Below are 13,809 nucleotides of genomic sequence, written 5' to 3'. Positions count from 1 at the left end.
AAAACGCCGACCTTTTTGGCCTTCTCCGGGTTCCGTACATTGCGGGAAAATTCAACAGGCATTAGTGAAAAGATTGGCATGTTTAAAACATTTATTCATTCTTTTACACTAAAGTAAACAGTAGGTGCGATGAACGATGAGGCCGAACAAAGCCGTTTCATGCAAACCCAGGTGAGCAAATTGGAAGAGTTCGAGGCCAAAACGACAAAAAAGGACTAAAAGGCCGTGGTGTCTCCGATCCTGTGCGCTTGCACTTTTGCCAGATTTTCCTGACCTTGCTGTTTGCAGAGGCTGAGAGCTGCCGTCCACTACACCGTCGGGCTGCTCTGCAGAGAGGTGGGAGAGCAGAGCGACGTGCAGTTCAGCAGGCAGAGCATTGCTGCTCTTGCGGAGACCACATTCAGGCAGGGTGGTGAGTGTCGGCTCATGCTATCAGGCGTCGCTTCCTTTCACAAGCGATATGGATCCCCTTCCCCTTTCTATTCAGTTGGGCCCCTGAGCAGGGCCCTTAACCCCAGCTGCTCCAGGGGCTGTCCCAGCGCTTCGATCCCCTGCTTCTCTCCCTATCTGTGTGTCTCATGGAGAGCAAACTGGGGTACGCGAAAAGACAAATTCCTAATGCGATAAATTGTATAGGGCTAATAAAGTGATCTTATCTTATCTCCTCAGGACATCTCTGCTTTAGACAAGTACTGTCATTATCGCCTGCGAGATAACGGTATTATCTTTACCGTCGTTAAGCCCGAATTCTCAGAAGTTTGTATGCATCAAGGCAGCCATGTTTTATGCACGCAAAGACTTCCAAAACATACAAACAAGTAAATATAACATTACGAAACAGACATGTCCTCACAACATTCCTACAGGAATCCACGCCAGAACCCTGGAAACTTACCCCCCACAATTACACTCAGCCCATATAATTACACATCACCCGATTACTCTTGCACATAATCGACTGATTGGACTTGCTCATGAACCATTACTCTTTTATTGTGAACTCATTTATTGATCGAGTAATTGGTTTGACTGTGGGATTGTAGGATGAAGAGGAAGAGATCACTGACACTTTCGGTTGGTTTGGTATGGGTGGTTTTACGTTTAGCTGCTTCTAGGAACTCACTGCTGCTAATGCAGAACTCTTTGGTTGTTGGAAGAGCAGTGGAGCTGGATTAAGGTTTGCTTTCCTTTTCTCAAGCTCCTCTTTCCTCCATTTAGTTGAGCTCATTAACAGAAACTTTCAGATTCAATGAGAGTTGGGTAATATGATACCTATCGCAGAATACGAAGAATTCTGCTGATGTTTATTACTTCATTAACTTTGAAATTGTAACACTTCTAGTCCAGCTCTGAGATGCCTTTAAAGAAATGTGTGTTCTGAGTAGTCAACTGTAAAACACTTAAGAAAAATCCTTTATGTTCTAAGAAACATATCTAAGAATACAGTTAATTATCTAATTGACTATTCAGGCTGGTACTAAATCCAGGAAACACAGTGTCCTTGTCTAGGAGCTGGGTTTGAGACCCCAGCCGTACGACACGATCTCGAGAGACCCCCCGTGAGAGACCAGCAGCTTGGTTTTGATTGCTTTCTTTTTTCCCTGCTTCCAAAATGAGATCAAACCCACGTGGGCTGTGTCCGCTAGTGTCTGCTGGTTTCACCGCTCTGTCTCTTTTCTTCCCAGTCTAGCAGAAATACAGTCTTTTCTGACGCCTCATCTTCAGATTATGTTGCACTAACTGGAGCTCTCTGCTACTCTTCCTGTTATCCAGCCTCCACCCCAGTATTTACTGTCATTTAGCTCATCACTAAGCATTTAGCTCTGCACATTTTCAAAGTATATGACTTGTTTTGTGCTTAAGTCTGTAATGCGAATGCCAGTATATTCTTCTGGTAGCTCCTCTTTGACGACCAGTGGAGTTGATTGGAGAATGAGTGACATCCTATTTTAATAGCATGAGATTAAGTTATTCTAATCATACATGAGTGTTATAGTACAAGAGCTAGAACAGAATGAAAAGCTTGCCTGTTAGATGAAAGAAAAAAAGTGTTATTGTTTAAAACAAACCAAGTCTATAGATTTTTAAATTATTCTCTGGCATAATAATAATAATAATAATAATAATAATAATAATAATTGCTTACACTTATATAGTGCTTTTCTGGACACTCCACTCAAAGCGCTTTACAGGTAATGGGGACTCCCCTCCACCACCACCAATGTGCAGCATCCACCTGGATGATAGCACTTGTTTTTTATAATCTTTATCAAACTAAGCCTTGACAGTGCTGTCACTTAGTCTGAAAATGCCTTTGTTGGGGCAAATTGTTTTTAACTACAAGAGCAATAAAAAGGTATTGTTTTTCATCTTTCTTTTCTGTTTGCAAAATAAAATGGAAAATAGGTAACCTTATTAAGCAAATAGGAAGTCGCACACCTTGATATTTAACTGTTAAACTCTCAAAAGTTCAAAGGTAAATTATTTTAAAAAGATAACAGGGTCTCATTTGACACATTAAGCCCAATACAATTACACTTTAAAAACATACAGATAGTGAGCATATCCTTTTTCCGTTCTGAGTTATGAGAAACTTACAGAGAAGAGGGTGATAAAAGGTGTTACTTGTCATGTATTTTAACTAGAAGACAGTGTTGCTGGTGTTGGTTTCGCCCATTTTTTCCTAAGGCAGGATGTAGTATTTTTTTTCTCTTTGAAGATAAGCATATAAAGAAGTTGTGAAGCTACAATATCTTAAGATCTCACTGTTGTTCTTTTGTCTTTGCAGTAATTACATCAGGTTTGTGAAATGCAAAACAATCATATTTTAAGAATGTTATCGTCTACTGTTTTGAGTTTCACTGTGGTTTTGGGGGATGCACAACTTATATTATGGTTTAACAGAGATAAAATTGTGGTCTTGTTACAAAAGAGGGCAAAGAGTTGTAAAAGTAAAAATACTCTTTTTGTCTTCAAAACTGTGTGAAATGCAAAAATAGTAATGCAAGCACTATGGATAGTCGTAGGGAATTGTACTTTAGATACAAAGTTAAATGTAAGGTATCTAAAATCTGAATAAACCACAAATATTCAGTAGTTAATACATCTGGCATCTACACAAACTTTGCAACCTAACAGGTTTCAACTGAGAGAAATTTGCCCCAGATAGTAGTAAGTAGCAGTATTGGTAGTTAGTATCAAGGATTTCATCCAGCTGTTTCTGGGCTTCAACAACCAGCTTGTTCCAAACTCGCACAAACCTTTACATAAAGAAGTGCCTCCTGTTCTTACTTTTAAATGCATCGTGGACAGTTTTATTCTGGTGATATTACACATCGCTGGTTCATTCATTGTGTTAGAATCAGAGTGTGTGTGATGGGTTAAGTGTATTTTTGAGAGGTTTTCAATTGGTTTCACTTAATCATGATATCTGGATTGAATTCAGTACCTGACTGCTGTGCTGTGTTTGACATTATTGGACAGTGTGCAGTCATGTAGTGCAGTACACTACATTATGTACAGTCCAGTTTTTTTGTGGGGAAGGGGTGGGTGTAAAAAAAGCAGGGTATATAAGTGTGAGATTGACTAAAATCTTAATTTCATTTTAATTTCAGATACTTTTGCAAAGGATCTTGAGGCATTTGCAAGGTAAAGTTTACTTTTTTTGCTGAGTCTCTCTCTTGTCTTATAATATGGGTTTAGTTGCAGGGTGATATGGCCAGCAGCCATATCACCCTGCAACTCACAACTGGCAACCCACTGAAGCTAAGCAGGTGTGAGCCTGGTCAGTACCTGGATGGGAGACCTCCTGGGAAAAACTAAGGTTGCTGCTGGAAGAGGTGTTAGTGGGGCCAGCGGGGGGCGCTCACCCTGCGGTCCATGTGGGTCCTAATGCCCCAGTATAGTGACGGGGACACTATACTGTAAACAGGCGCCGTCCTTCGGATGAGACGTAAAACCGAGGTCCTGACTCTCTGTGGTCATTAAAAATCCCAGGGCGCTTCTCGAAAAGAGTAGGGGTGTAACCCCGGTGTCCTGGCCAAATTTCCAATTGGCCCTTACTAATCATGGCCTCCTAATAATCCCCCTCTATGAATTGGCTACATTACTCTGCTCTCCTCCCCACTGATAGCTGATGTGTGGTGAGCGTTCTGGCGCACTATGGCTGCCGTCGCATCATCCAGGTGGATGCTGCACATTGGTGGTGGTGGAGGGGAGTCCCCATTACCTGTAAAGCGCTTTGAGTGGAGTGTCCAGAAAAGCGCTATATAAGTGTAAGCAATTATTAATTATTATTATTATTATTAGGAATCCCCATTGTGCAAAAAGAACATTTGTGAGGAACACAGTGACCCCTTCTGAAGTGCACTGCAGGGGATTCCTGCTACTTCTACTTTAACTTCTACTCTAACAATTAATTTGATTGTCACGTCGATCCAAAGTGACATACAGCAGTTAGTTTGTTTTCCATATGTTTGTGGAAGCCATGTATTTAGCAGAGCTTGCTGGAGGAGTATCTTATTCAAGGTTGCAGCAGCTGGGATTTGAACTTGTAGGCTTTGCCACCAACCTGATCTCATGAGATCTCGGGAGCTAAGTGAGTTTGGGCTTGGTCAGTACTAGGGTGGGAGCAGTACAGGGAAACCCAGGTTCCTCCTGTGAGTGGTGTTTGTGGACACCAAGGTAGTTTTCTTCTAGTTGTCTCCATCGTGATGTGCTGCATCATGGGGCAGCTGGTTCAGCATAGGTGCTGTGTGTTACCCAAATAGGTGCTACACTTCAGTGGTGAACTAAATGGGTTTCCCCCAATATGTAAAAGTACTGTATAAATGCTATCATCTTCATCATCATCATCCATTTGTCCACACTCCTTCCTTTGTGTGGACTGATGATCACAGTTATCATCATTGTATATTTTAATATATATTTTAATATTGTTCAGAAAAAAAGTCTGTTCTCCTTCACTGTTGTCATTATTCCACTTGCTGCTGTCCCTTTTTCCCCACATAGCGTTGTCTTTATTGCCATGAATGCTGGATGGGTATCAGAATAATAGAGTGAAGAAGACCAACACTCGTGCCATGCTGAGCCGAGTACAGTCTCTGAATTTATCAAATGCTTTCTGAATGTTTGTGTTTCATCTCAGGCATGCGAAGAGAACCACGGTGAATGCAGAAGATGTCAAACTTCTAGCACGACGAAGCACAGCCCTGGTGAGATTATCTTCTTTAAATATTATCTTCAGTAAACCGAGGTTAGTTTTTCCTTTTCTCGCTTCACTGCTGCTGGTCGAAAGAGCAAAGTTTCGCTGAATGAAAACATTTTTTGTTGGGGGGAAAAAAAGAGAAAACTACACTTGGCAGAGGTTTCACCATAACATAGAGATGCTGTTTTTTCTTATTTTTTTAATTGTTTGTGGTTTTTGTGCCACTATTTCCTTCTTGTTTTGAAACCCCCATGTCTGGTGTCAGTTCACTGTGCTGCCCGCTGTAGATAAATTCCAGCGGAGGGCTGAAGCCGACGAGTCGGTTTTTAATAAGATCCTTTTTCTCTCTGGCTGATCTTAATGGGCTGAAGCTGCTGAAGCTGTTGAATTGTGCTGGGCAGAGCTGCGTGCTCGCTGTCTTGTTCTGCAGGCTGTGGCACAGGAGGGTCAATCGCCCATCCCCTATTGCCTTGCAATCGTTGCGTTCTGCTCCCGAATCCACAGCCACGTGTGGCAGTTCTGTGTGAGTAGCGTTTTCTTTGTGACTGATCATTGTATTAAACTTTGAGCATACCAACCAGCAACAGCTCTCGCTTAGAGCAGAGGCTGAGGCCTGTGGTTCACTCGCCCACCTGTGATTAGGAAGCAAAGGCACACAATTGTGAGAGCGCTGGCATGGGGGGGAGGGCATTAGCCTGCTTTAGTTGAAACATTGAATCACTGGAGACGTAATGGGAGAATGACACAAGTGAGCAGCTTTTAAATCTTCTATATGGTGCTGTGTTCAAGAGAGGCACATCTGCGGGCCCACAATCCCACTGTGCTGTGATGAGCCAAAGCTGTTAAGGCTGAGTCTTACAAAATCAGGTGAGATCATATCAAACACAAAATGGTGCCCAGCGTTGAAACGCATTAAATGCGTCATCACACCACACACTCTTATCCTCCCCAAGGAAAATGCCTGATCATTGGAAACTCTTTGAACAAAAGTGGCCTGCATTTCTTCAAGCCAGACTCAGAATTTTCTCAAGGCCATATTTTTAGGATATTGAGTCATATTTAATTTTTCTTGGTTACTGTAGGCTGGCTTCAAAGGGAATGAATGTAGGTGTGCCCCACTTGCATTTCCTCTTTCAGGACTTTCACATGGTCTTCTGAAATACTTGTCCCAGTCCGAAAGCACTGATTTTCTTTGGTGTTATATGGTGATTAGAAAACGTCAGAGCGCACACCAGCACGTGGGATATTCCTTATACTGGTGCAGTGATGAGCACAAAGGCTCATTCTCCGTACTTAGAGGCTATGCAGCTGCCTGCAACACCGAGCAGGGAGAGAGAATGAACCTCAATTAGAAGCTCTCATTATCACGCCCTGTCTTCGGCTAAGTGCCTGCTTTCTCGCGCGTCACTGCGATTAGGCCATCAATCAAGAGCCAGCGGAAGCCTTTGACATGTTGTCGCTCTGCGGTCGGGGGGCCGGGGGGCAGGGGGGCAGGGGGGGTTGGAGGGGGGGGGCATATGGGTTTCGACGGCTCGCCGCCGATCCGAAGCTCCCCCGCCCGTTCTCGGGGGGGTTTTCCACGGCCCGGGCGATGAGCGCCGTCTTGCCTTTGCAGCACAAGTACATCACGAGGAGGAGCGAGGAGCTGATGTCCAGCAACCAGCAGCAGCAGAAGGACAAGAGGAAGAAGAGCGCTGGAAAGGGCAAGAAGGGCAGCGCTGCTCCGGCGGAGGACGTGGTGGCTGGAAGCGAGGACTCCAACATGGGATAGGAAGGTCTCCAGCCCCGCGGGTGCTGTACAAGCCAGCGTTTAGCAAACATGCTCAACTGTTCTGAAGTATCGATTCTCAAGCTGAGGTGGTCTCTCCTACCTTGGCACTGTTCGCAATGAATACTATGAATAAAATAAATACGTACAGCAGGGCTTCCTGCCCTGGTCCTGGTGACCTGGGTGTCTACTGCTTTTCATTCCATTACTCATTAATTCTAGTATTTATTGAACTAATAATTTGATGAATTAGCTGGTGTATTGTTTTCAGATCTTGACAGATTTCTAGATTAAACTATTACATTCTGTATTTTAGTAACATTCTGGCAAACGTTCATTAATTAAGCATAGTTCAACTCGAGGATTAATTAAGGAGTGACTCAAGTAAAGTGAAAAGCAGCAGGAGACTGAGGTCACAAACACTAGGAGAACAAAGCCCTGGTGTATCGTATGTGTGATTTAAATTTGTGTAGATACACAAGCCACAAAGCCTGTGCTTAGTGTTATATTACTAATTTGTGGTATATTTCCCACAGTAAAAGATCAACAGTTGCTTCATATTTCTGTCCTTTCATTTCAAAGGGCCTTTTTGTTTTGGGGGATTTTTAAGATTGCATACTTTTCCCCAGGTCTGACATGAAAAGTCCTAACAGTGACACAGAAGAACTAATTGCACTCAAGTATGAAAATACAGCAATTATGCCATTTAAAAAAAAAATGCTAGCTCCTTAATAACAAACTGGTAGTTATATTACCAGCTCAAAGTGATCGGCTGTGGGGACGAAAGTCTACTGAATGCAATTAGCATGATGGTGGTAGTTTTTTGTTGTTGTTAATGATTTTTCTTTTTGTAAATAAATGTTACTTTTGCTCTGGAGTTCTTTTCATGCAAACAGTTTAATGACTAAAAGAAAAAAAAACACATGCATGCAATTAAAAGCTATTTCAGGCAGGAAAATGCATTCTGTGTTTTTTTCTGCAACGTGTGCCTGCCTATACCTGCTTATAGAGTTAGGTTTGCTGGGGCAGCTTGGGTAAAGCCTCTTACCCAGAGACCTGGCAGCAGTGTCCCTCTCTGGATTTGAACCTACAACCCTCTGCTAATGCGTGTAGCGTGTAGGTCCTTCATTCTGCAGACCTGCAGTGTCAGAATGTTCCTTCATGAGTAAACTTCTAGTTAACGATCAATACTCTGTCTTTAGTTTCCCTGTGTGTGGACTGCCTGTTCTGAGGCTAATGCTTTAAATGGGGCTTTTGCCAGTGAAGAAATATGACATGTTCATGCTTTGCCTAGCAGAAAAGTGGCTCTTTGGGTGCTTTCCCTGGGCATTACATGTACAGTCCCATTCTCTTCTAGTTTATCAGTTATTTCAGTAGAAAGAAATAATTTTCCCGCATTCCTCTTCAGATTTGAGTTCCTGTTGTTGCTTTTTGCCAGAGTTAATGAGTTCAGTGTTCATTAATGTTTATTAAATGCAACCAGTGCAGTCAAAAAAGACCTCAGTCTAATTTGTCTTAGATTAGTACATCCTTTCATGTTGTAGATGTTTAAATTCTGCTACCTCAATGACAGGCTAAAACGCAACTCTTAACGTGCGGATGAGACAGGTGATGTTTTTGCTGTGTAGTGCGTTAGAAATGCAGTGCATCATATTTTAATTGCATGTTTAAAAATATCCAGCTCTAGCATTAAGTGGTTAATGGTAAAATGCTTAATTTGGTTAATTAAGTCTTCTCCGGAGTGCGTCAGAGCCTCATGCATGGTGAGGTATAAGAGTGGTAAAACTGTGCTGGAGCTCAAAGGCGTTGGAAGCTGCAGCCGCATCCAGAGCCGTCATGCACCTGCTGTCGAGCCTGGTGCCTCTGGCTCTCCTCGTGTGGAGCCTCAAGTGTGCTGCTGCAGTGCCTAGCGAAGAGAGGCGAGCGCTGCAGAGCAATGGGGTGAGTGAAAATGAACAGAGTCCTCCCGTAAAGCAGTTTCTGAGTATGCACTTTAGTATGCAGAAAAACAAATCTGTTTGGACTTAGAATTGAAACCACTGTGTGTTGTAGTGCTGGAATACTAATATTTACATTTGCTAGATCTTGTGTGACCCTCTCCCTCAAGACCATGTTCATATTAACTCCTGCTTGAGGACTTATATTTGCACTCTTTTTTTTATGATAATAGTGTCTCATAGACATGCTCTGTAACAGTATGGGAAATATATTCACCGCAGCTAAGGACAGTGTAGAGAATTCTGCTTCCTCCGAGGCTGAACAGGGAATTCTTGCTGTGATAGAGTGACTTTGGAGCTGAAGCATACATTCCCGGCTTCAGATAAGCAGATTTTATTGCACTGGCTTTAAATACTGCCCTGAGATCTGTTCAGCACCAGAGCTGTGCTTTAGCTCTTCCAGCTCAGGTAACTACTCTGTTCATTTTGGCTCGGCATGAAATGAAGGACATTCACAAGCTGGAGGGGAACTCGCACGGTATCTTCCTGTTGCAGGGTTTGGTTAAAGAAAGGAAAGACGTGCTGCTGAAAGTTTTGTCGGGGCTGTTGGTTTCTAACCTGCTGAGGAAGGAGCAGTCCGCCGTGGATTCGGAGCAGCTGAAGTCCTCGCTGATGGGAGAGAGATCCATCTTTGGCCCGTCCGTGCCCCGAGAGAGGACCCCCTGCAAAAACTTCTTCTGGAAGACTTTCTCCTCGTGCTAGGGGGAGCGCTGAAGCTGTCTGATGTAGAAATGCTTTTCCAGTTGGCGTTCTGTGGCATGCAAGACTTACCAATAAAATGCAAAGATGGGACCTGTGGTTGTGTTTGTAGTCTATTTGTGCCAGTTTCATGCCATTTCAAAGGAAGCTGAGATTTACCAAATATCTGCTTGATAAAACAAATCATTGCTCAACATACAGTGGGCTTGAGCTTGAACATTCTTACTGTTTTTAAAAGATTATGTAGAACAGATTTTCTTTTATGTGTCCCAACTAGGATATCTTTCCCAATACCACTTGAAACGACGTTTTTACAGAGTGGGTGTTGAAAAAGCTAAGTAAAACAAAATCTTTTGCATTATCACTTTCAAAAGTGAAAGTGAGCTGAAGGTCATTTGGTCTTTGTAGTGTTTCCATTGGAGAAAAAACAGGTATATGGTCATCTGAAAATGCTTGTGTGAGTTTTATGACACATCCTTGGTTTACTTTAAAGGAACAAGTAAAGGTTTATTCCATGTTGAAAGTGAACAAAAGAAACACGTTTTGGCCAAAACTTTGTTTTTCTTCTCTTTTCAGCATGAAATAAACCTTTACTTGTTCCTTTGCAGCCTACGCATGCTGACGCAGCTCCCTACTAGAACTACCTCAGTTTACTTTAGGTACATTGCCTTTTCTTAATTATTTTTTTATAATATGAATTTCTATAACTTAAAATAAGTCTGTAAGATCTTTTATGAAATATCTATGAGTGTAATCGGAGAATGATGAGACTTGTACCAGCTTAATTTCAGTAAATGTGAAATAATGCAGATTTTACATTGAAGTGTGTTAGACTTGGAGAAGCAGATATACTGGTATTTAAAAAATTGCTGTATCTAACTAGAGTCACTTTTGATTTAGCTTTATGTTTCTTCTTTTCACCAGTAAGGTACATAGTGGACACGAGAAAAAAAGATTTATATCCATAAAAATATTGATCAAAATCTGTAGAAATTAATCTTAATTGCACATTTGAAATACCCAATGAAACAAGGTCCTTATTAGGAAAAAATGGAAGGTTTAGTATTGGAAAATTATCCAGGGGAAATGACTAATGCCGATAATTACAGATATTAAATAAAGCTGTAATTTGCTTAAATGCTTGTTCTTTCCATTAGCTGCAGCATCCTGTTTTTTTTTCTTTTTTACCCTGCTAATTATATACTTTCATAGTCCGGTAATGATTAGACAGCCATATGAAACCTGTCCCTTGCTTAATGCGGATCACTGCGGAAGTGTTGATACTTTTACGCAGGTTGAAGACAAAGGATGAACCCATGCACATAACAGCGCTCATGTGCTCATCCCTTTATTCCGAGTTTTACAGTAACTCATGTGCCAAATGGACAAGAACCCTCTTAAGTGTTGAATGTTTTCTGTGGCATTTATTTCACCGAGCCTCACACATAAGATCATCTTTTGTTGCCAATTTCTCATGTTTTGATTTAAAAACGTTGTTATATAGGGATATTCATACAGGAGAACATGCTCTGTATTTGCTAGAAAATGAACATACAATTTCTTGGTTATGCATTGGACTCATACTGGAAATGGAAAGACCTTTCTCTGGCAGATACACTGACTGCAGCCACAATGCGTAAGGGGTGGAGAAGCACGTTCTTGTTTCTTGTTGAGCCTCAATCTGTCAGGGAACTGACTAGTCACTAAATCACATGGCTCCACCCAATCTGCCAGGGAAATTCCATTTACTGCCAGTGGGGCAAACTTCATAAGGTCCAATGCGCACTAAACCCACACTGCTATTTTTGAGGAGGAATTTAAGTATAATAAATTGTTACTCATATCTCGGTTTCCAGTCACAGCAGATAACTGTACTTTGGCCTACAAGTTAATTTGGAACCAAGTTAATTCTCTTCAGCTGAGTCTAATTAAATTAGGTCCCTGAAATAATTGTGCAATACCCTGATGCATATTTTAAAAGGTGCACATTTTTCCATTACATGCGCTTACTACTACTTTTAAACAGTAGGCTTTATGGAGCAAAAAACAGTCTTAGTTTAACTGCTGTTGGAATTATTTTAATTTTGGTTTCTTTTCATAATGGGTGTTTTTGAATAAGAACATATTGAGTCATAAAGCATTAAAATTATAAAACAGCATGTCAGTTTTCTTAAAAGATCTTCAAAGCTTTGGTTTCCCTACCACAAATGATGTAACTGAGAACTGATAATGAAAACACTGAGCTTTTGGTTATTATACATGAATTCCTTCTTCAGGGTCACTTTTTGTTTTTAGCCTTCATCACAAGCATGGAATGATATGTATTGTTACTGAGTTTTAACAATATCTAGAGGACAACACTTTACTGGTAAACAATTATATGTATTCAAAAAGTACAGCAACAGTGTACTGTAGGTGCCCTTAGTCAAACTGCATGTTGCAGTGAATTTCTAAGTGAAAAGAAGCTGGCACAATGTCTGTAGCTTCAAACTTAAACAGGGCATCTTTCTGCAAACCCTCATGCACAATTAGTTTTGTAGATATTTAAATTAATGAAACCCTGTATATGGCATGTGCAAAGGTTTGAGCACTGTCAGTCAGTATTGGCAGAGATCAAATCTGAAAATATCCAGAGATTTATAATTTTGGGGACTGTGAAGGCCCATTCCAAAGTCCTAATCTTTCGTTCTTGTAAATTTACAAAGCTGTGGTTCTAGTTGAGGTGTGATTTGTCTGGCTGAACCACCCAACTTCTTTTCTGCTTCAATTTCTTCACTCACTCTGGGACATTAGTTCCAAGGATTTGTTCAAAGGCAAATCCATTCTTCCTTCCACACACAAAATATTTCCTGTACCACTAGCTACTCCACAACCCCAAATCAACATTCTTAATAGTTGACAAGGTATTATTTTCTTCAAACCTATTTTTCTCCAAAAATATCTTATGTGGTTTGGGCAAAAAGTTAAATTTTCCTTTCATCAGTTCACAGCACCATGTTCAAAAACGTTTCCGGCCTATGAAGGTTTTGTTTTGACACCATGTTTAGTGATGAGGTCGTAGGAAAAGTTTCCTTCTGACTACTCTCCAATGCAGCTAATTTTTGGGTCAGAAACTCGGCACTGTGGACAAGTACTCCAGTGTCAGTCCTTTGCAGCGAACCGAGGGTTCTGTTTTTGCAGATCTGATTTTTCTGGGTCTTTCAGACCTTGCCTTTACTTCAAATGTTCCCTTTAGTTCCCCTTTTTAATGTTTGCGACATTTAAAATTGCAAGATGGAAGACTTAAGAGATCTTTTCAGTTTTTTCCTACTCTGTAAGAGTGAATTCTTTTTGTCAAAAGTCCTCAGACAGTTGCTTAGAGGAGGCAATGGTTGTTGAAAGTAGGAAAAAAGACAATCACATCGCGAAGGGTCAGAGTAGTTGTTCAACCCTGTTATTCTCCTCATCTGATTTATGACCTAATGCATTCATCAAATTTTGGGGCCATTAAAAAACAAATAAAAAAAGTAGCAAGAAATCAAATGTAAAGCCGCTCACTTTTGCACATGCCACATTTTTCCAATCTTATGATCAGCAACTGAATAGTAATTTTGCATTATAATCTCAAGAAAATCCAATTTTCTTGTAAAATTGTTTTCCAACCTCAATCTCAAGTTTAACTTTGTACCACATTTGTTCACTTAAGAGATTTGTTCAAACCACTTAACCGGCTGTGCCTTAACGTTTGCACACAACTGTATGTTAACAGAAGGGTTCTATTAACATTCATTTTCATTTCATCATGCTAGTTGTAGAATCAAGAACTGTGAATTATAACTAGCTCTAGACTGAACAGTTGCTTATCATACTAGCTTGACAAATGTTTAAATGATCCCTTATTAAAATCCGTAATGCTAGAAAATCAAGAGAATTAAGCAAACCACTTCTCCCTAACCCACTTTAAAACAATCTCGTGCCTGCAATCATGTTGACTTGTTTTTCATCTTGCAAGAAGGCCACGTCTCTTAGAACTGTAATCCCCCTAATTTAAGAAAAAAGGTTTGATTTCATTAAATATCAAGATTTAAAATCACAGTTCAAGAATCTAGCTTTTTCAAAACAAATTCTTTACAAGTTGTGAATTTTTGCCATTTTAACGG

At 40.8% G+C, this 13,809-nt stretch overlaps 2 protein-coding genes across 2 annotated transcripts; both read left to right on the top strand.

Annotated features, from left to right (window-relative positions):
- Positions 1-9: 9 nt before the first annotated feature.
- On the top strand, positions 10-7,932 carry cenps (centromere protein S). Its single transcript, XM_088617043.1, has 5 exons — positions 10-171; positions 289-412; positions 3,615-3,648; positions 5,147-5,213; positions 6,822-7,932. The coding sequence occupies exons 1-5, from the start codon at positions 130-132 to the stop codon at positions 6,975-6,977; spliced, it is 423 nt and encodes a 140-aa protein (XP_088473169.1). The 5' UTR covers positions 10-129; the 3' UTR covers positions 6,978-7,932.
- Positions 7,933-8,065: 133 nt separating this feature from the next.
- LOC148642174 (somatostatin-2-like) lies at positions 8,066-9,766 on the top strand. The gene is made up of 2 exons (XM_088617044.1): positions 8,066-8,915; positions 9,467-9,766. The coding sequence occupies exons 1-2, from the start codon at positions 8,811-8,813 to the stop codon at positions 9,671-9,673; spliced, it is 312 nt and encodes a 103-aa protein (XP_088473170.1). The 5' UTR covers positions 8,066-8,810; the 3' UTR covers positions 9,674-9,766.
- Positions 9,767-13,809: the final 4,043 nt, after the last annotated feature.

Source organism: Lepisosteus platostomus, chromosome 23, assembly GCF_059453375.1.
Source record: "Lepisosteus platostomus isolate fLepPlt1 chromosome 23, fLepPlt1.hap1, whole genome shotgun sequence".
In the NCBI taxonomy this organism is placed as follows: Eukaryota; Metazoa; Chordata; class Actinopteri; order Semionotiformes; family Lepisosteidae; genus Lepisosteus; species Lepisosteus platostomus.
The sequence above is the reverse complement of the archived record's forward strand: the minus strand, read 5'-3'. Positions and strand labels throughout refer to the sequence as shown.